The sequence below is a fragment of the Hippocampus bargibanti genome, linkage group LG04 (genome assembly GCF_051943395.1).
Source record: "Hippocampus bargibanti isolate YZ-2025 linkage group LG04, ASM5194339v1, whole genome shotgun sequence".
NCBI lineage: Eukaryota > Metazoa > Chordata > Actinopteri > Syngnathiformes > Syngnathidae > Hippocampus > Hippocampus bargibanti.
In genome coordinates this window covers 32,917,858-32,939,536 of record NC_142737.1, presented here as the reverse complement: position 1 = coordinate 32,939,536, position 21,679 = coordinate 32,917,858, and the positions used below count along the sequence as shown (strand labels likewise).

The 21,679-nt window shown below is 51.3% G+C and overlaps 2 protein-coding genes across 2 annotated transcripts in view; one reads left to right on the top strand and one right to left on the bottom strand.

The window, feature by feature from the left end:
• The window catches only part of LOC148899792 (uncharacterized), a 130,591-nt gene that overhangs the window by 23,952 nt on the left and 84,960 nt on the right, over positions 1-21,679 (top strand). The window lies entirely within an intron of this gene.
• LOC148899799 (uncharacterized) lies at positions 532-18,673 on the bottom strand. The gene is made up of 4 exons (XM_088993738.1): positions 18,511-18,673; positions 8,233-8,394; positions 4,378-4,659; positions 532-4,240 (listed from the first exon to the last, which is right to left on the bottom strand). Exons 1-4 carry the CDS (start codon positions 18,671-18,673, stop codon positions 2,328-2,330), a joined length of 2,520 nt encoding a protein of 839 aa, XP_088849864.1. The 3' UTR covers positions 532-2,327.

Here is a 21,679-nt window from a genome sequence, read left to right as displayed (position 1 = left end):
CTATAAAAGCCACATCTTCCGTACGGTCGTTGTCGGAGTATTCTAGGAAGTTCCCCGCTACTACCTTGCGACCAAGTCTGTTCAGGTTTCGCCCTCATTGGCACCTCTTTGTATGTTATTTTTGTGCGTGGCTCAGTAAAGACTCTTTATTGGAACTCTGTCTCACCGTGTATTTCGGACCCAACCCTTACCTCCGTCCGTCATCCCTCGAGTCTTGCCACTACACCTCGAGTGGACGTGACACAAAGAAGGAGACGAAAAAGAAGAAAAAAAGAAAAAAAAAGAACAAAAAGATGAAGAAAATAAAGAAGAAGGTGTCCAAGCCCCATATAAGGAATTTATCAACCTGTGTAAACGGAGGTGGCTACAGGAGGTTGCCATTTTGTCCCACTTTTCTGGTGATCCGTTTCTCCCCAATGTTGCCTCAAAATGGCATGTAATAAATTCTTTAATCAGAATCAGAATCAGAATCATCTTTATTGCCAAGTATGTAGAACACACAAGGAATTTGTTTCCGGTAGAACACGCTGCACTAGTATCGTTGTCAAAAAAAAAAACTGCTAAGTTGCACTATACAGTTCCATTTTGGCTACTGTTGAAAGAGTTCAAAGAGTTAATGGCTTGGGGGAAGAAGCTGTTTAAATGTCTGCTGGATTTGGTGCGCATGGATCGGTAGCGCCTGCCTGAGGGGAGTAGCTGCAAAAGGTGGTGGGCAGGGTGCGGAGGGTCCAGTAGGATTTTCCGCGCCCTAGTTTGGATTCTTGCAGTGTGCAAGTCCTCGAGAGTGGGTAGGGCGGTACCAATGATTTTTTCCGCCGTCCGAACTGTTCTTTGAAGTCGGATTTTGTCCATTTTTGTGGCGGCCCCGAACCAAACGGTGATGGAAGAACACAGGATGGATTCGATGACAGCCGTGTCGAAATGTTGCAGCACCTCCTGTGGCAGGCCATGCTTCTTTAGCAGCCTCAGGAAGTACATTCTCTGTTGGGCCTTTTTCAGAATAGAGTTGGTGTTGACCTCCCACTTCATGTCCTGGGAGACTGTGATTCCCAGGAACTTGAAGGTCTCAACGGTTGATACAAGGCAGCTGGATAGTGTGAGGGGTAGCTGTGGTGATGGATGTTTCCTGAAGTCCACGATCATCTCAACTGTCTTGAGCGTGTTCAGCTCCAGGTTGTGACGGCTGCACCAGAGCTCCAGCTGCTCCACTTGTTGTCGGGACGCAGACTCGTCGCCGTCTTTGATGAGACCGATGACCGTGGTGTCGTCTGCGAACTTTATGAATTTGACAGCTGGGTGCGTTGAGGTGCAGTCGTTCGTGTAGAGAGAGAAGAGCAATGGAGAGAGGACGCATCCCTGCGGGGCTCCAGTGCTCGTGGTTCGTGTTGTGGATGATATATTTCCCAGTCTGACCTGTTGTGTCCGTCCTGTCAGGAAGCTGAGGGTCCACTGGCAGATCGTGGGGGACACACCAAGCTGGAGAAGTTTGGGGATGAGGAGTTGTGGGATGATGGTATTGAACGCAGAGCTGTAGTCCACAAACAGGATCCTTGCGTAGGTTCCTATGTTGTCGAGGTGGTCGAGGATGTGGTGCAGTCCGATGTTGACTGCATCCTCCACAGACCTGTTTGCCCGGTAGGCAAACTGAAGAGGATCTAGCAGAGGTCCGGTGATGTTCTTTAGGTGGTTCAGCACGAGGCGTTCAAAGGACTTCATGACCACAGACGTCAGAGCGACAGGTCTATAGTCGTTCAATCCCGAGGGTGCTGGTTTCTTTGGAACTGGGACGATAGTAGACTGTTTGAAGCAGGATGGGACTTCACACTGCTCCAGGGATCTGTTGAAGATTTGTGTGAAGACCGGAGCCAGCTCGCCACATCATTTTCTTCGGCCCATGAAAGAAAGTCAAGAATGCCAAGTTGCATGATGCTTGCTAAAGTCCCAACTAACATGTCAAAATGTACGAAAGTTCGAACCAAGATTTCACACTGTCACATGTAAACCACAATAACAGTCTTTATTTTGGACTTCAAATTTGAAGACTATTTTTTTCATTCATTTTCTGTGCGCCCTGTATGCACACCAAATGAGACCTTCTTGATCTTATTTTCTCCAGTTGATTGAGTTGTCGCGACACTTCTGACAGGACTCGCCCGAAAGAGCATCAAATAGCCGCACTGGCTTCAGAAGTCCACAACCGACCACAGCAAAGAGATCCAATCGTACGAGTCCGGTTCCGTAGGCACTCAAAGACAGTTTCATAATTCTGCTGCTCCTGCGTCACATCCCTTTGCCGAAGGTCTTTGATGCCGGTCGGTCCGCGTGGTTTACTTGTCGGTGTGGTGCGTGCAGACATGAGAAGCCAAACTGACCTCGGCGTAGCTTTTGCCGCACAATCCGCAAGCGTTGGTCTTTTCTCCCGTGTGCTTTCGCATGTGCAAGACCAGCGACGTCCTTCCAATGAAGGTTTGGCCACAAGTGGAGCATCCGAAGGGTTTTTCGCCGGTGTGCGTCCTCATGTGCAAGACCGTTGCTCCCTTGTGGGAGAAGGACCGGCCACAAATGGAGCATTGGAAGGGTTTTTCACCGGTGTGCGTCCTCATGTGCGAGACCATTGCATCCTTTCGGGCGAAGGTCCGTCCGCAAGTGAAGCATCGGAAGGGTTTTTCGCCGGTGTGTATCCTTATGTGCGAGACCATTGCTCCCTTGTGGGAGAAGGACCGGCCACAAATGGAGCAAGTGAAGAGGTTTTCTCCCGTGTGCCTTCGCATGTGCGAGATCATTCTTCCCTTATGGGCGAAGGTCCGGCCGCAAGTGGAGCAAGTGAAGGGTTTTTCGCCGGTGTGCGTCCTCATGTGCGAGACCATTGTTCCCTTTTGGGAGAAGGTCCGGCCGCAAGTGGAGCATCGGAAGGGTTTTTCGCCGGTGTGTGTCCTCATGTGCGAGACCATTGTTGACTTATGGGCGAAAGTCCAGCCGCAAGTGGAGCATCGGAAGGGTTTTTCGCCGGTGTGCTTCCGCATGTGCGTGACCATTGCTCCCTTTCGGGCGAAGGTCCGACCGCAAGTGGAGCATCCAAAGGGTTTTTCGCCGGTGTGCGTCCTCATGTGCAAGACCGTTGCTCCCTTGTGGGAGAAGGACCGGCCACAAATGGAGCAAGTGAAGGGTTTTTCTCCCGTGTGCCTTCGCATGTGCGAGATCATTCTTCCCTTTTGGCAGAAGGACAGGCCACAAATGGAGCAAGTGAAGAGTTTTTCTCCCATGTGCCTTCGCATGTGCGAGACCATTGTTACCTTTAGGGAGAAGGTCCGTCCGCAAGTGGAGCATCGGAAGGGTTTTTCGCCAGTGTGCTTCCTCATGTGCGTGACCATTAGTCCCTTTCGGGCGAAGGTCCGTCCGCAAGTGGAACATCGGAAGGGTTTTTCGCCGGTGTGCGTCCTCATGTGCGAGACCATTGTTGACTTATGGGCGAAAGTCCGTCCGCAAGTGGAGCATCGGAAGGGTTTTTCGCCAGTGTGCTTCCTCATGTGCGTGACCATTACTCCCTTTCGGGCGAAGGTCCGTCCGCAAGTGGAACATCGGAAGGGTTTTTCGCCGGTGTGCGTCCTCATGTGCGAGACCATTGTTGACTTATGGGCGAAAGTCCGGCCGCAAGTGGAGCATCGGAAGGGTTTTTCGCTGGTGTGCGTCCTCATGTGCGAGACCATTGTTCCCTTTTGGGAGAAGGACCGTCCGCAAGTGGCGCATCGGAAGGGTTTTTCGCCGGTGTGCGTCCTCATGTGCGAGACCATTGCTCCCTTAAGGGAGAAGGACCGGCCACAAATTGAGCAAGTGAAGGGTTTTTCTCCCGTGTGCGTCCTCACATGGAGTTGCGCGTTCTGCTTCTCAGAAAAGGCCTTGCCGCAAACCGAGCAGCAAAAGGGTTTTTCTCCCGTGTGGCTTTTCATGTGTCTTATCAAGTGGGAAATGCAAGTGAATTTTTTACCGCAACGGGAGCAGCAGAAACGCTTCTTGGGGGAAGGACACTTTTGGTGTTTGCGGGACCTTTTCTCGCCGGGGACCTTTTTCGGAGAGCCCGGGCACGTTTCGTCGTCGGTGTCGTCGTCGTCCGAGATTGGCACCCGGTGGTCTTCTGGCGGCGACCAATCAGAGCATTCGGGCGCTTCGTCTTCACCCGCTTTGGTTTTCGGGCGGCCGCCGGTCGGGACCAACGCGCTGAGATCGGCTTTTTCCTCCTTCTCTAAAGATTTGAATACACATCAAAATCAGTTTTTTTTTGGTGTGATCCTAAAACGTGTCAAGAATTGAGCCGCGGGAAATGTTTTTTTTGCGCCTGCAACGTCACAGCCGCCATTTTTTTTGACTACATGTCATTACCTTCACAATTGGTGGCGCTCCCCAAAGCTTCTTCTGTGTGATGCCCCGAGGGGGGCGTTCCACGATGATCTTTGCTCAGACTACCGGGATGAAGGTGTGACTGCTTGGGTGGTGGAAGTCGGTCGTCGTCACTCTCCTCGAAGACGCCACCTTGCGGCAAACTGCTGACATCGGCCTCCTCCTCTTCCTTTTTAATCTGGGGGACTTGTGGATACTCCAAAGCGGAGCTTCCCGATTTCACGTCAGGACCTTCTTCCCGACGACCGATCAGCTGATTCACGTCTATGGAGACACAAACAGGAAGTTCAACATTTTTCTTTTTCTTTTGGGATTTTCCCTTCAGCGAATCAAAGTCCTCCATCTAAGCCAATTTTGTGCATCCTCTTCTCTCACCCCAGCTACGTTAATGTCCTCTTTGACAACATCCATAAACCTTCTCCTCTCGGTCTCCTGCCTGGCAGTTCAAGTCTCAGCGTCCTTCTCCCAATATAGTCACTCTCTCTCCTCTGGACATGTCTAAACCATCTCAGTCTGACCATCTCTCCAACGCCTCTAGTACACTGGTTCTTAACCTGGGTTCGACCGAACCCCTGGGGTTCGGTGAGACGATCTCAGGTTTTCGGCAGAGCCTCCGCCGACACACTTCTGTTAATCGATTCTGTTTCGTCCGGCCCCAGAGTTCGTTTCGTCCGCTGTTATGTCCGTTTAGCAATCGGTAGAGCTCCGGACGAAACGGAGAAATACCACAGGAAATCGTGGGGGCAGTATAGAGTCATAAGCGTACCAAATCAGAAAATGAATACAGAGAGAGAAGAAGACAGGCCAGCTAGACTGCTGCTGCTTCCCCCATTCACAACGAATGAACAGGCTAGCCAGTAGCTAGCAGTAATCAACGTGTGATTGTCATTGTAGTACGTCGTTTTGAGATTTTATCCATAGTAATTATGGCGGGCAAAAGAACAAAGTGGTTGGAAGAATATGTACGGCATTTTTGCTACACAGTCAACATGCCACGTGAAGGTGAAATAGAGCAACCATATGTCTTAGAAGAGCAAGTTGAAGCAACAGTAAATGTAACACCACATTCGACTAAAGCAGATTCCACACAGCCTCGGAGAAGTGAATGCACTCGCACACGAACTGAAAAGGGACAGACACTTGTAGATGACAAGTTGAAAGATCTGCGAGCAAACTTTAAAGTGACATATGAAAGGTGGAAACATAATAGTAATGGACTAAAAAGGCCATCAAATACAATGATGATTCTAACACAGGGGTCTCAAACTCAATTTACCCGGGGGCGCATCAGGATTTTCACAAGAAAAGCACCGATAAAACATTCCAATGTTCTCAAAATCTTTATTTTTAACACACACAAAATGAATTAAATAAATAAATGGAAAAATTAATAAAAAATAAATTAACCAGTCATAAATGAATAAAAAAAAATAATGATCTTAAGGCAGATACAGACGACTGAATAAACAAAATATATGATCTTCGAAGGCACTATACAGACGAAAATTACATGCAAAAAAAATCGATACCCATCAGGAAATCTACTTTACTGTATTTTAATAAAGTTTCAAATGTCTGTCTTCACAGTTCTTTTACCTTTAACTTTATGAACATAAATCAAATATTGAACATGAACTGTCCTCAACATGGCTTCTCTTGTCTACTTCTTGCTGCCAGAGACCTGGCAGCGCTTCTTTTCACAAAGCCGAGCCACATTTGGCTTGAGGGAGGAGGCAGTGGAGACTCTGAGTAGGGCTTGAAGATGCTCATCAGCAAGTCTGGACCTGTACTTGGACTTATTGAAGTTGAAGGTGGAGAAGAGCTTCTCACATAAGTATGTGCTCCCCAAAAAGACACATGGTCCGCCTGAACATTCGGGAAAGTTCAGGGATGCTGGGGGTTAACTCTCTCAAACATTGCCCAAGCTTGTCTGCTTCTCCATTCACATCCCCGAACTTGGCTTTGAGTGCAGAGTGGCACTGTAGGTCACAGAGCTCCATTTGGCTCCATCTTGCACATCAACAGAGAATGGGTCCGCAAAGATTTGAAATGTCGCTTTGTGCGTCTTGAAGTCTGCAACTCTGTGATTAAATTCCCTCTGTAGCTCCAAAATGGTGTTTTGTTCCATGGGTTTGTTCAGCGGTTTGTTCAGCTCCACACACAAGTTTCATTCATATCAATCATGCGGGCCGCACTAACAATAATCTTTCATGTCAAGGCGGGCCGCAAAATATTCTTTCTAAGGCCGCAGTTGGCCCGTGGGCCGCGAGTTTGAGGCCACTGTTCTAACATAATGGATACAATGAGCAGAATAAATACAACTCAAGATGTGATTGATGCTACTTACCTAAAAATAAGAGACACTCTACATCCAGAGCATCCAGACTCAGAATTCCGACACATGCAAAGCAGTCACCCAAACTGCCAATAAAAAGGCTCCGCGGTTCCTCAAAGAAGATAAGTAGAAATCTCATCTTGGCCAGACAATGAATCCGTGTTTGAGACCACACTTTCCAATGTCTCCTTATATTCGCACACCATGAACTCTAATCAGTCTTCGTACGTCTCCCAAGACGCAAGACAAGCTGCAGCTGAAGCAGCAGCATCAAGAGAAGCTCTTAGAATCATGAAAGACATACACTGTAAAACCCAACAAGTTGAAAGTACTCAAATTTTTTATGGCAACTGATTACGTCAAAATTTTTGAGTACAGTTTACTCAAAACAGGTCACAGGTTACTCAAAACTTTTGAGTAAACTGTACTCAAAAATTTTGACGTAATCATGAGTAAGAGTATAGGTGAACAAGAAGAAGAAATCCAGAGAATGGAGCTGCAAGATGAAACACGGAGAGCTGAAAACGAAGCAGAGAATGCAAAGGAAATAGCTCTGTTCATTGCAGAAAGTGCTGATAGAAAAACACGGCTAGAGGAGAGAAGGAAAGTTCAATGATTAAAGGAACTCAAAAGGCTCAGCGCAGCAGAAGCCAAGCTGAAAATTTACCCTCAAAGTGTTCAAAGTGATGACACTCATTACCTTTTACCCAAACAATCAGTTCTAGCTCTTTCCCCCCCAAGAGCTTCTTCCTTACACACTTCCAGTACACCAACCTAACTTACATTCATCCACATCTCATAACATTTCTAATGATCTTGTGAGAACTTTAGCTGAAGACATAACAGCAAATCGCATTCCAATCCCAGAGTCTTTGTAGGAGATCCTCTCAAGTATAATGATTGGAAGCTTTCGTTCTCAACCCTGATTGTTCGGAAGAACCTGCCAGTTGAAGAAAAGCTGTTTTTCCTACGAAAGTATGTCGGTGGTGCTGCCAAGAAAGCTATTGAAGGCCATTTTCTGGTAAGTACAGATTCTGCTTACCATGCCGCCTAGAGTACATTGGAAGACAGATATAGCAATCCTTTCTTAATTAGCAAAGCATACAGGGACAAGATCCATGCATGACACAAAATTGGCCCAAAAGATAATCAAGACCTACGTGAATTTGCAGACTTTCTCAGCAGCGTTGAATCAGCTATGCCTTATGTACACGGACTGCAAGGTGAGCGCAGTCAGGTACACGACAAACGTCACCACCACGTGACGCCAAAGCAGCGTTACAATTGGATGAAAGCTAAATCTAAGATGGCGGCCATCCAACGGTGTTGTTTGTTCGTTCAAATGAAAGTGCGGCGAATCGACATCTTCCGATTCACATTCGGGCGTTCTACGCGTATAGAACAAATATAACCGGAACATTCTGGGTATGCGTTTGAACAAAATAGAGCGTTGGGGTCGTTTGTAATGCCGTGAATGTCAAATCCAAGTATGGCAGACAAACCTTCGACGCGTATCACAATCAGGGTCTTGCAAACCGCCCCCAGTTGTCGTCTGTGTCGCTCGCTCTCCTCCCTCACTCGACAAATTTGCTCCTCGTACGAAGCCACGGTCGTTTGGAACAGTCCGAAGATTTCGTCGGCGGGCGGCCGCAAGCAGCCGTTCCCTCACCAACTCTTTCAACATGTCGACGACTCGACGTTCTTTCTGCTGTTGGGCTGGAAGCGGGGTCTGCTCGCCGAATTCGGGCCTCATATAGTTCAACTGTTCAAACAAGCCGACGGTGAACATGCATTTTGCGTGTATGAGTTCCCTTGCGTCTTTTGGGCAAATTTCTTGGTGCACATGGTGCAACCAAATGGATTCAGAAAGGCGCTTGGAAATTACACGTATTATTATTCTTATTCTCGACTGTGTGCATTCACTTGTGCTTCATCAGGTTGATCTTGCGGGAGAATCTCTGCTTCTCATGTGTGCATCTCTTCTTTCTATGCTACTCCTCGCCACACACACAAACAGGGACAGACAGAGAGAGAGAGAGAGAGAGAGAGAGAGAGAGAGAGAGAGAGAGAGAGAGAGAGAGCGAGAGAGAGAGAGCGAGAGAGACTGACTCACAGCAGTGAATGCTCCGATTGGTCTCTAGTCAGGCATCGCTAGTCGAACAAGTAAATACAAGTTGTTCATATCATTACAAGAGCCACTTCGTGTCAGAATCGGTTTGGTCAGAAACAAAAGTCCTGATGTCGCACAAGCTGGAAATTAAATGTATTATTATTCTTATTCTCTTGTTGAGTGTGTTTGATAGTATGAGTGGCAAAGTCATGTTTAGGTTGTTCGCACAGTGATGTTGCCTGCGGAGTGAAGGGAATTTTCATAGGTTGTGATAAATATACAGTAAAGTCTCGTTATATCGATATCGGATATATCGATAGTCCCGGTTATATCGATACTATTTCTATGCACGCACGGAGAAAATTACATGCAAACAGGGTCGGATATATCGATAGTCCCGGTTATATCGATATTTCTTCGGACTCCCTTGAATATCGATATAACGAGACTTTACTGTAGTTCAGCCTATAATGTGTACTATCCTGAGACAAGAAAAGTCCTGAAACATAGACTTAATCACAAAAACAGCACAGATAATCAGACTCAAACAGGTTGTGACATGTGGGACGACATTCAGAGTTACAGAAAAACACCTCGAAAGGTAATCAATCAGAGTCAGGGACAGCTTGAGGAAAGCAAAGAGCCGAGTGCTGAAGAGACAGCAGAGACAGATCTGACTCAGACAGAACAGGAAAGGAGGTGTCCTATAAGACAATGAAAGGCTCCAGATAATTGAAAGGAGTACCAATGTAAAATTGGATTGGATTGGATATGCCTTTATTAGTCTCACAGTGGAGAAATTTACATTTCACAGCAGCAAAGTGATGAAAGGAAAAATTGAGTGTGATGATGACGCCAAAAACAAAAATATTGAGTATTTCTACAGGGTGACTTATGGCATACCGAAGAAATTTAAAGAGGCTATGGAGTCTGAAAAGTCAAAAATGTGAGCTATTGCAATGAAAGAGGAGATGAAATCTTTGACAGAAAATGAGACTTTCACTCAGACTTCTACGTAGTAGTGGGAGGTCGCTGGGTGTATACAGTGAAAGAGAACCCAGATGGATCTGAGACTTGTAAAGCCAGATATGTAGCAAAGGGATATGGTCAAGTGGAAGGAATTGACTCTAAAGAGACACCTCGATCAAATATGGTAGCTGATGTTCTTACCAAAGCAGTGACAAAAGCTAAGCTTGAAAGGTTCAGGGGATATTTGTTTGGAGAGTAATGTGAACTGGAAAATGTGAATACTTTGAAGTTTAGAGAATGTTGCCAATATGTAAAATGTTTTATTTTTTCAACAAGGCATTTCTCATTTTGACATTTGTTTTGTTTATTACTACAGAGATTTGTAAACATGTCTTTGAGTGGAAGTGTTGAGTGTGTTTAATGGTAAAGTCATGTTGAGGCTGTTCGCACAGTGATGTTGCCTGTGGACGAGTGAACCTGCGAGACCAGGATGTTGCAATGCTTTTTATGAGCATACGCAGAATAAACGGCCCGTGAGTGAGTTCCCAGAACAAAGACAGATACGGCCGTGCGTCATTATTCTTCCATGAATATTAGCCGATTTTTAAAGTCAAAGTCAGCTTTATTGTCAGATATGTGTGCCGAAGACCATTTTGTGTTTGGGAGCCTTTTACTGAGTGAGTTGCTTGTTCTGTAGCCACAAAGGGACATAAGTTTTCTTGTGCCTGTCCCAAGCCCGGATAAATACAGAGGGTTGTGTCAGGAAGGGCATCCGATGTCAAAGCTTGGCCAAAACAAACCTGCGGATCAAACCTCTAAAGATCGAGGACACTGATTTGCTGTGGCGACCCTTTGCAGGGAAAAGCCCAAAGGAAAAGAAGAAGAATATTAGCCACCATGAAAGTAAACGGCTATTTTGGTGAGCGTAATAACGCTAAGACTGCTGCAGGAATGTCCAGCGCTACATCTCGACTGTTTGCGTTCACGTGTGCTTCATCAGGTTGATCTTGTGGGAGAATCTTTGCCTCATATGTGTGCATCTCTATGCTCCTCCTCACACACACACACACACAAAATAGGGAGAGACTCCATAGCCTCTTTAAATTTCTGTAGAAATACTTAATATTTTCGTTTTTGTCGTCATCATCAAACTCAATTTTACATTGGTACACCTTTCAATATTCTGGAGCCTTTCTTTGTCTTATGGGACACCTCCTTTCCTGTTCTGTCTGAACATTGTCTGAGTCAGATCTGTCTCTGCTGTCTCTTCAGCACTCGGCCCTTTGCTTTCCTCAAGCTGTCCCTATGTTACTTATTTGAGCGCGTGTTCACAAAAAAAAAAACAATACACGAAGCCTGTTCAAAAAGACTCGAAAACAAGCGAGACGAGCAGTTAAGAGCCAACCTAATCTGTGAAGAACAATTCTTGGCTGCATCCTCCAAATGGCGTCCTGCAGTTGACGTTGTCCCTTGTGGTCCTCTTTTTCTTCACAAAGGTCCTTCTCGTCTTCTGGCGTCCTTCTTGCGTACATTGTTCACACGACAGTTCCAAAATGTTTCGCTTACGATCTCTGCGGAGCGATGCGTTGACCACGAGGGCCTCTTTGTTAGCGGCTAGCAAACCTGGCTAAGCTAAACGAGGCCCAGAAAGTCCAACGTACACCGAGACGACTTTAATCGGACACAAGCGGAAAGATGTTCTAACCGAGCAAGATAGTGGTGGGCGCACGAGTGGGCGTTTCGAGCACCTCGCCGACAAATTCGGGAGAATTTTGTCAAATGGTGTCGACCGCGTTTGGGGCCGCAGTAGGCGCTTGCGTCAAGTCAGCAATTGTGAATATTCTGCATCCCGGAAATCTGTCCACTGTGAACGCCGTTCACCCCCTTCGTAATAAAAGCATTCTAAGCCGTCGGCGGTTCGGATTTAAAATAATGTTTTAAATCCAAATAAAATAATTCAGGCAACGACGCGTTCACCCAGACAGAATGAAAACGGTCTCACAATAGCACGAAGAAGAGACAGAAAAAAAAATCGACATAAACGCCACCCCAAACAGACCAGGTCGAAGACACACAAAACCACCTCATGTATCAACAATGGGACTGTCGTTCTGATACGATGTTAAATTAAAAAATCATCAAAATCAATAAAATAAAAAATACAGCCCTTGTTTGGACATTTGAATCGGATAACTGATGTTGGGATGCATGTAGCAGCGCACACCGTCGACTCAACAGCGGTCAAAGTATATCAAATCTTTTCCTTTCGAGCTGGTTTCCACTGGCTTGAGGAGGGAAACGTGGAATACAGGATGGATCTGCATGGTGGGTTGCAGCCGGAGCCTCACCTAGACCGGGCTGAGGATGGCCTCGATGGGGAAGGGACCCGTGAAGCGTGGGCCCAGTTTGGCTGAAGTCCCCGCTAGGCGAAGGTCCCTCGTGGACAGCCAAACCTCCTGCCCGACGTGGTAGCTGGGTGCCTGTCGCCGACAACGGTCCGCGACCCGCTGGTTCCGGGATGCCGTGCGTGACAGGGCGGCCCTGGTCTCCTTCCAGACTCGGTGGGCCCGTCTGAGGTGATGTTCGAAAGACGGGACCTCCACCTGGCCCTCCTGGGTGGGAAACAGGGGCGGCTGATAGCCACAGGTGGACATGAACGGGGACCGGCCTGTGGCTGTGGAGAACAGGGAGTTGTGGGCGTACTCCACCCAGGGTAAGTGGAGGGCCCACGATGCCGGATTGTGGAGGCACACACACCGGAGGGCCGCCTCCAGGTCCTGGTTCTTCCTCTCCGTCTGTCCGTTGGTCTGGGGATGGTATCCAGACGACAGGCTCGCCGACGCCCCTAGGGACAGACAGAAACGCTCCCATACCTTGGACACGAACTGTGGTCCCCGGTCCGACATGATGTTCATCGGAATCCCGTGGAGACGGACGACGTGGTTAACCAGGAGTTGAGCCGTCTCGATGGCGGACGGCAACCTGGTTAACGGGACGAAGGAGAATCGGTCCACTACGGTGAGGACGACCGTCTTGCCACGGGAGGTGGGAGGCCTGTCACGAAGTCGACGGAGATGTAGGACCAGGGTCTGGACGGCACCGGTAGAGGCTGAAGGAGTCCTGCCGGGGCTGGTGGGAGGCTTTATCACGGGCGCAGGTCAGGAAGGCTTTCACGAAGAGGGTGATGTCCCTCCTGAACCCTGGCTACCAGAACCGTTGGATCGTCCTGTTGACCCCCGGGTGACAGGCTATCTTGGAGATGTGCCCCCAGATGAGCACCTCAGTACGTAGCGGAGGGGGGACGAACAGGTGATCCGTGGGGCATCCCCTGGGGTTGGGGCCGTCTCCTGGGCTTGCTGAACTTTCCTCTCAACCTCCCACCTCAGGGCGCCCAGGTTGCGCTGGGCCGGCAGGATGTTGGCGGTGATCTCCTCCCTTTCTGCCGGCTCATGAATGCGGGATAGGGCATCGGGCTTGGTGTTCTGCGACCCTGGGCAGTAGGTGAGAGAAAAGTTGAAACGGGTGAGGAGGAGTGACCATCGGGCCTGTCGTGAGTTAAGTCTGTTGGCAGACCGGATGGCCGCCAGGTTTTTATGATCCGTGTAGACGGTGAAGGGGTGTTTAGCTCCCTCAAGCCAGTGTCTCCATTCCTGCAGAGCCAGGATGACCGCTAGCAGTTCTCGGTTGCCGACGTCATAGTTGGCTTCGGCGGGGCTGAGCCGGCGGCAGAAAAAGGCGCATGGGCGTAGCTTCTAGTCAGTGGGAGAGCGCTGGGACAAGACGGCCACTACTCCGGACTCGGATGCGTCAACCTCGACCGTAAACGGGCGGTCCGGGTCGGGATGACGCAGGACAGGGGGATCAGTGAAGGCTAGACAGAGGCTGTTGAACGCCCCCTCAGCGTCGGGCGTCCACCTAAAGGGAACCTTGGTGGACGTGAGGTTAGTGAGGGGGAGTGCCTTCTGACTATAACCGCGAATGAAGCGGCGGTAGAAGTTGGCAAACCCCAGAAAACGCTGGAGCTGCTTGCGCGTCTTTGGGGTAGGCCATTCCACCACCGCTTTAGTTTTGGCGGGGTCGGCCCTGAGCTGGCCCTGCTCCACGACGAACTCCAGAAAAGACAGAGAGCTGACATGGAACTCACACTTCTCTGCCTTCATGTAGAGCCGGCTTTGCAGGTGCCATGATCTGGTTGGCGACCAACGGGGGGCGCTGTCGGCCCCGCCTACACCTGCAGAGGTGCTGGTCGTCCCGATCAGATTGGCGACCAGCGGGTAGCGACGTCACCCCTGCCTGCAGCCTTGCAGGTGCTGGTCATTTAATCATTGACACTTAAAAGGACACCGGGCACGACCATCCGGTGCCGGTTCATTGTTTGTTTGCTGCATGCATTGTGTATGTGTTTGTTTAACCTTGGCGGACTTTTACGTTTGGTCTTCTTTTGCTACTTTGTATTTTTTCCATTCAGATGATTTTGCTGTTTTACATTTTGTTCCTGCTGACTTTATTTTAATACAATTTGTCAAACAACCTCCTGCTCCCTCCTGCCTGCTTTTTGGGATCCGCACCCGCCATCACCACCTTGCAAACCGTGACAGAATGAACCGGCCAACCATCGGATGCCGCAGGTACATCGGACCCGTCTCATTTCCACCCTGTGCCTGGCAATGCTACGTCCACGTTAGCGCAAGCCTCGTTGAGTTTGAATTGCGTCACTCGACGAGCCGCAACGTCCACGTAAACGTCCGGCCGAGACCTCCTTCCAGGTGGCCGTCCAGGGTGACACTGGGTGACTGGCATTGCACGCCCACGTCCAGCCACGCTGTCGTCGTGCATGACGAATTGAGTCTCATCCACGACGAGCCGTGCAACGTCCGCGTCAACGTCAGTCCGAGACCCCACTCACCGCTGGATCCCGGAGCGGCTCTGGACTGGTCTCGTTCCCCCGGAGCCGGGCAGTTCACGCCCACGTCGGCGTCCGGCCGAGACCTGGTCCCATATGGCCGTACGGGGTGCCATTCTGCGTCTGGCAGTTCGACGTCCACGCAGAGCCATGCGCCGTCGCGTGAACGTGCGAGAGGGATCGCACTCACGCCCACGACGACCCGTGCCACGTCTACCCCAGGCCGAGTCCCGTTCCCATCAGGCCGCCACCCGTCGTATGCTGGAGAGGCAGCGGTTGCCCTCTTCACCGACCGTTCCCTGGCGAGTGGACCTTGTGGGAGACTGTTGGGACTTCTGGAAGCAGCCCCTTGAAGGGGGGGGTACTGTCATGATCTGGTTGGCGACCAACGGGGGGGCGCTGTCGGCCCCGCCTACACCTGCAAACCGTGATAGCAGGAGCCGCGCAAGGACCCGTCGGATGTGTTGCCGGTGCTCCTCTGCAGATTGAGAGAAAATTAGAATGTCATCAAGGTAAACAAAAACAAAAACATTGAGGAAGTCCCTGAGACATCATTGATTAGATTTTGGAAGACGGCGGGCGCGTTCGTGAGTCCAAATGGCATCACCAGGTACTCAAAATGCCCTAAAGGCGTCTTGAATGTTGTTTTCCATTCGTCCCCCTCACGGATACGGACCAGATGGTAAGCGCTACGGAGGTCCAATTTAAAAAAAATAGTAGCTGACCTAAGGGGCGCGAAGGCTGAGTCCATGAGGGGGAGAGGGTATTTGTTACGGATGGTGATGTCGTTCAGACTCCGGTAGTCGACACACGGGCGCAGGGATCCGTCTTTCTTATCGATAAAGAACGCTGCGCCCAGCGGTGAACGTGACGGGCGAATGAGTCCCACCGCTAGGGAGGAGTCAGGGCTTCCCATTCTGGTTGAGAAATATGGAAAAGTCTGGAGTCCGGTAATGGAGCCCATGGCTGCAGTTCAATAGCGCAGTCATACGGTCGGTGGGGTGGCAGGGATTGGGCGTTGTCCTTGCTGAACACCTCCCGCAGGTCGTGGTAGCACTGCGGCACGCCCTTGAGGCAGATGGCCTTTGGCGGGCCACCGCGGGAGGATTCTCACCCTGTCGTCGCCGAACGCAGGCAGTTGGCGTAGCAGTAGGTGATCCAGCCCTGAATGGTGGGGCCCTCCCAGGAAATGGACGGGTCATGCGTATTGAGCCAAGGGAGACCCAATAACAACGGCGCGTTCCGGGAGGGCATAACTAAAAATTGTCGGTGCTCCACGTGATTGCCCGCTACCCTGGGTTTAAGCGGGGCCGTGATGTGGGTGACTCTAGCTAACGGGCGGCCGTCAAGATCGACGATCTCCTTATGCGAAAGGAGAGCGAACAGTTGACAGCTCAACGAGTCAGCCAGCTGGGGATCGATGATACACCTGTCGGCCCCCCGAGTCCACTAGCGCCCGCACGGTTTGGGAGCTGGAAGGGCCATTTACTTCGCTGTCCAGCTCCAACCGCGTAACGGGGACCGTGGACTTGGCCTCCAGAGGTCCGCGTGGTTGCCATTTCGACGTGGGCTTGCAGGGGCCGGAGGTCTTAGGCTGGGGGTCTTGGGTGCGACGAGCCCCGGGGTTGGTGCGGTCGTTCCCTCCCCCTATCAGCATGGGTTCGGGGGATCCCTCCAGGTGCCGCACGCGCTCGCTGCCGGGTGTGGTCGTCCTGGGCCGGCTTCGGGGCTCGTTGGGCCGCCGGCCGCTCTGCCCCCCTGCCGCTCCCGAAGACGGTGATCCAGTTCGATGACTATGTCGACCAGGTCATCGAAGGTTTTGCCAGCGTCGCGGGTAGCCAACTCGTCCTTGAGATCGGCGTTCAAACCGCGACGAAACACCCCCCTCAACGCTCAATCGCTGGAGCCGCTGCCAGCGGCCTTGATGCGAAAGGCGACGGAGCATTCCACGGCCGAACGGGCCCCTTGGACGCAGTCGAGGAGTCTCCCCTCAGCTATATATATATATATATATATATATATATATATATATATATATATATATATATATATAGGGCCGATACTACCAGTAAGACTTTAGTTCGCTGACGAAGCCTCTTGGATAAGAAGCGAAATGTCCGACACCTTCAAAAAAGTACAGATGACGTCTGAAGAAACATTCTCATCTTTGAGGGGTATCACAATTCGGGTCTTGCAAACCGCCTCCAGTTCCCGTCGGTGTCGCTCGCTCTCCTCCCTCGCTCGACAAAGTTGCTCCTCGTACGAAGCCACGGTCGTTTGGAACAGTCCGAAGATTTCGTCGGCCGCAAGCAGCCGTTCCCTCACCAACATGTCGACGACTCCAGGTTCTTTCTGCTTTTGGACCCGAAGCGGCGTCTGCTCGACGTCACCCTGAAACGCGCGAATCAACGAGAGCGCCTTAATCCGCCTACCAGCTCCGGTAACACGTGTGAGGCTCCGCCATATTGCGTGTGGTGGAACTGCCCTGGGGTCATGCTCAGCTTGAGGGAGGCCGTTTTCTCAAAGGCAAACATGGATCAGCCACAAGTGGAAGGGGCAAGTAGTCTTTTGTTATGGATGCATGAGGGATAGAATGAACAAAAGGATTCAGACAGGGACATATTTTTAAGTTTGAAAAACTAAACAAATGACATGAAAACAATCAACAAAACGTTTTGACACTGCTTTGCTCCGCTACACGTTGATTATTTTCCCACCAGGTGGGCTCGCTCCTACTTTGACGAGATTACTTCCGGAATACACCAGTCGAGGGACCTCATCATACACACACATGACAGATCAGCCACCAAGCCGGGAGAGAACAGGTGTCAAAGTCAAGGCCAGGGGGGCAAATCTGGCCCGCTACATCATTTTCTTCAGCCCATGAAAGCAAGTCAAGAATGCCAAGTTAAATGATGCTTGCTAAAGTCCCAACCAAAATGTCAAAATTTACGAAAGTTCAAACCAAAATTTCACACTGTCACATGTAAACCACAATAACAGTCATTATTTTGAACTTCAAATTCAAAAACTAATTTTTCATTCATTTGCTGTGCAAGTATCGACAAAGTTGCTCCTCGTAGTACTTTGTATGCACACCAGATGAGACCTTCATGAGCTTATTTTCTCCAGTTGATTCGGTTGTCGCGACACTTCTGACAGGACTTGCCCGAAAGAGCATCAAACAGCCGCACCCGGTTCAGAAGTCCACATCCGACCACAGCAAAGAGATCCGGTCGTACGAATCCGGTTCCGTAGGCTCTCAAAGACGATTTCATAATTCTGCTGCTGCTGCGTCCCTTTGGCGAAGGTCTTTGATTCTGGTCTGTCCACATGGTTTTCTTGTCGGCGTGGTGCGTGCAGACGTGTGAAGCCAAACTGATCTTGTGGGCGTAGCTATGGCCGCACACTCCGCAAGTGTTTTGCTTTTCTCCCGTGTGACTTTGCATGTGCAAGACCAGCGACGTCTTTCCAATGAAGGTTTGGCCACATCTGGACCATCAGAAGGGTTTTTCGCTGGTGCGCATCCTCATGTGCCTGACCAGCATTTTCTTTTCGGGCGAAGGTCCGGTCGCAAGTGGAGCATCGGAAGGGTTTTTCGCCGGTGTGCATCCTCATGTGCAAGACCGTTTCTCCCTTGTGGGAGAAGGGCCGGTCACAAATGGAGCAAGTGAAGGTTTTTTTTCCCCTGTGCCTTCGCATGTGCAAGACCAGCTCCGCCCTTTGGACAAAGGCCCGGCCGCAAGTGGAGCATCAGAAAGGTTTTTCGCCCGTGTGCGTCATGTGCGTGGCCGTTACCTTCCGGGGCAAAGGTCTGTCCACAAGTGGAGCATCGGAAGGGTTTTTCGGCGGTGTGCGTCCTTCTGTGCAAGATCATTGTTACCTTTAGGGAGAAGGTCTGGCCGCAAGTGGAGAATCGGAAGGGTTTTTCGCCGGTGTGCTTCCTCATGTGCCTGACCATTGTTCCCTTTCGGGCAAAGGTCCATCCGCAAGTGGAGAATCGGAAGGGTTTTTCGCCAGTGTGTGTCCACCATTGCTCCCTTATGGGAGAAGGACCGGCCATAAATGGAGCAAGTGAAGGGTTTTTCTCCCGTGTGGCTTCACATGTGTCTTATCAAGTGGGAATTGAGAGTGAATTTTTTTACCACAACGGGAACGAGCAGTGGACGACCACACCCGACGGCGACGAGGAGGCGCGACTCCAGGAGGAGTTTCCCGAGCCGCTGCAGGTGGGGAGCGGCGGCGATCGAACCAACCCTGGGGTTCGCCGCACTCAAGGGCCCCCGCCTAAGACCTCCAGCACCCGTAAGTCCCCGGCCAAACGGCGTCGAGGACGCCGCCCATCACGCGATTGGAGCTGGACGGCGAATTATTCGGCCCGTCCAACTCCCAGACTATACGGGCGCTAGTGGATTCGGGGGCAGACGCGTGCTTCATCGATCCCCAACTGGCAGAAGCATTGGGCTGCGACGTAGAGATTCTCAAAACTCCCAAAGAGATCCTTGACCTTGACGGTCGACTGCTAGCAATGGTTACCCGCATGACCGCACCGCTTAAAATTAGGTTGTCGGGTAACCATGTTGAACATCAGCAATTCCTCATCATGCCCTCCCGTAACGTGCCACTCGTGCTGGGCCTCCCTTGGCTCAGCACCCATGACCCTTCTATCTCTTGGGAGGGCCCCACCATACAGGATTGGAGCCTCTACTGCTATGCAAACTGCCTGGGGTCGGCATCGGCAGGACAAGACCCCTCCCCCGGCGGCTCGCCCAAAGAGATTAGTCTCGAGGGCGTGCCGCGCTGTTATCATGATCTGCGGGAGGCGTTCAGCAAGGACAACGTGCTGGCCCTGCCGCTTCACCGACCGTACGACTGCGCCATCGAACTGCAGCCGGGGGCTCCACTACCGGACTCCAGACTTTACCCCATCTCGCACCCGGAACAAGAAGCCCTGAGCACCTACATATACTCTTCCCTTGCGGCGGGACTCATTCGACCTTCGCGTTCTCCGCTCGGCGCAGGGTTCTTCTTTATCGAAAAGAAAGACAGATCTCTGCGCCCGTGTGTCGACTATCGGGGTCTGAACAACATCACCATCTGCAACAAATACCCTCTCCCCTTCATGGACTCAGCCTTCACGCCCCTCCAATCGGCGACCATTTTTTCTAAATTGGACTTACGAAGTGCATGCCATCTGGTCCGCATCCGAGAGGGGGACGTTTGAAAAACCACATTCAAAACGCCCTTGGGGCATTTTGAGTACCTGGTGATGCCGTTTGGACTCACCAATGCTCCCGCCATATTCCAGAACCTCATTAATGATGTGCTCAGGGACTTTATCAATGTGTTTGTCTTTGTTTATTTGGATGACATTCTTATTTTCTCCAAATCTGCAGAAGAACACCGGCAGCACGTCCGACGGGTCCTGCCGCGGCTCCTGCAAAACCGGCTCTACGTGAAGGCAGAGAAGTGCGAGTTCCATGTCCGCTCTCTGTCTTTTCTAGGGTTTGTTGTGGAGCAGGGGCAGCTCCGGGCCGGCCGATCCCGCCAAAACCAAAGTGGTGGTAGATTGGCCAACCCAGAGGACGCGCAAACAGCTCCAACGGTATCTGGGGTTTGCCCATTTCTGCCGCCGCTTTATTCGGGGTTATAGTCAGAAGGCACTCCCTCTCACTAACCTCACTTCCACCAAAGTCCCCTTCAGGTGGTCACTCGACACTGAGGGGGTGTTCAACCGCCTCCGGCAAGCCTTTCGAAACCCCCAGTCCTACGTCATCCTGACCCGGACCTCACGTTCGCGGTCGAGGTCGACGCATCCGAGTCCGGAGTGGGGGCGGTCCTGTCTCAGCATTCCCCTGCCGACCAGAAACTTCACCCATGCACCCCCGGCGGCTCAGCCCCGCAGAAGCCAACTATGATGTAGGGAACCGGGAACTGTTGGCGGTCATCCTGGCGCTACAGGAGTGGAGACACTGGCTTGAGGGGGCCAAAAACCCCTTCACAGTTTATACAAACCATAAGAACCTGGCCACCATCCGGTCCGCCAAGAGACTCAACTCGTGGCAGGTCCGATGGGCAATCTTCCTCACGCGGTTTCGCTTTACTCTCACCTACTGCACAGGGTCGCAGAACACCAAGCCTGACGCCCTATCTCGCATCCACGAGCCGGCAGAGAAGGAGGAGACCATCGCCAACATCCTGCCGGCTCAACACTTCCTGGGCACCCTGCGGTGGGAGGTTGAGAGGAAGCCCTGGGGGGGTAACCCCATCCCTAGGGGTTGCCCGGTGGATCGCCTGTTCGTCCCCCCTGCGCTCTGCACCGAGGTGCTACTCTGGGGACACACCTCCAGGGTCGCCTGTCACCCAGGGGTCAACAGGACGATCCAGCTCATTGCCCAGCAGTTCTGATGGCCGGAGTACCGGAAGGACGTCATGGAGTTTGTGAAGGCGTGCCCTGCCTGCGCTCATGGGAAGGCCTCCCACCAACCCCCGGCAGGACTTCTCCAGCCAGTACCTGTCCCCTCCCGACCCTGGTCCCACATCTCCGTCAACTTTGTCACAGGTGTCCTGCCGTGCCGTGGCAAGATGGTCGTCCTCACCGTTGTCGACCACTTCTCGAAGACGGCCCACTTCGTCCCGTTAACCAGGTTGCCGTCTGCTGTCGAGACGGCTCAACTCCTGGTTAACCACATCGTCCGTCTCCACGGGATTCCGACGGACATCCTGTCGGACCGGGGACCGCAGTTCGTGTCCAAGGTATGGAAACGTTTCTGTCGGTCCCTCGGGGCGTCGGCGAGCCTGTCGTCTGGCTACCATCCCCAGACCAACGGCCAGACGGAGAGGAAGAACCAGGACCTGGAGGCAGCCCTCCGGTGTGTTTGCCTTCAAAGTCCTGCGTCGTGGGCCCTCCACTTACCGTGGGTGGAGTACGCCCACAACACCCTGGTCTCCACAGCCACAGGTCGGT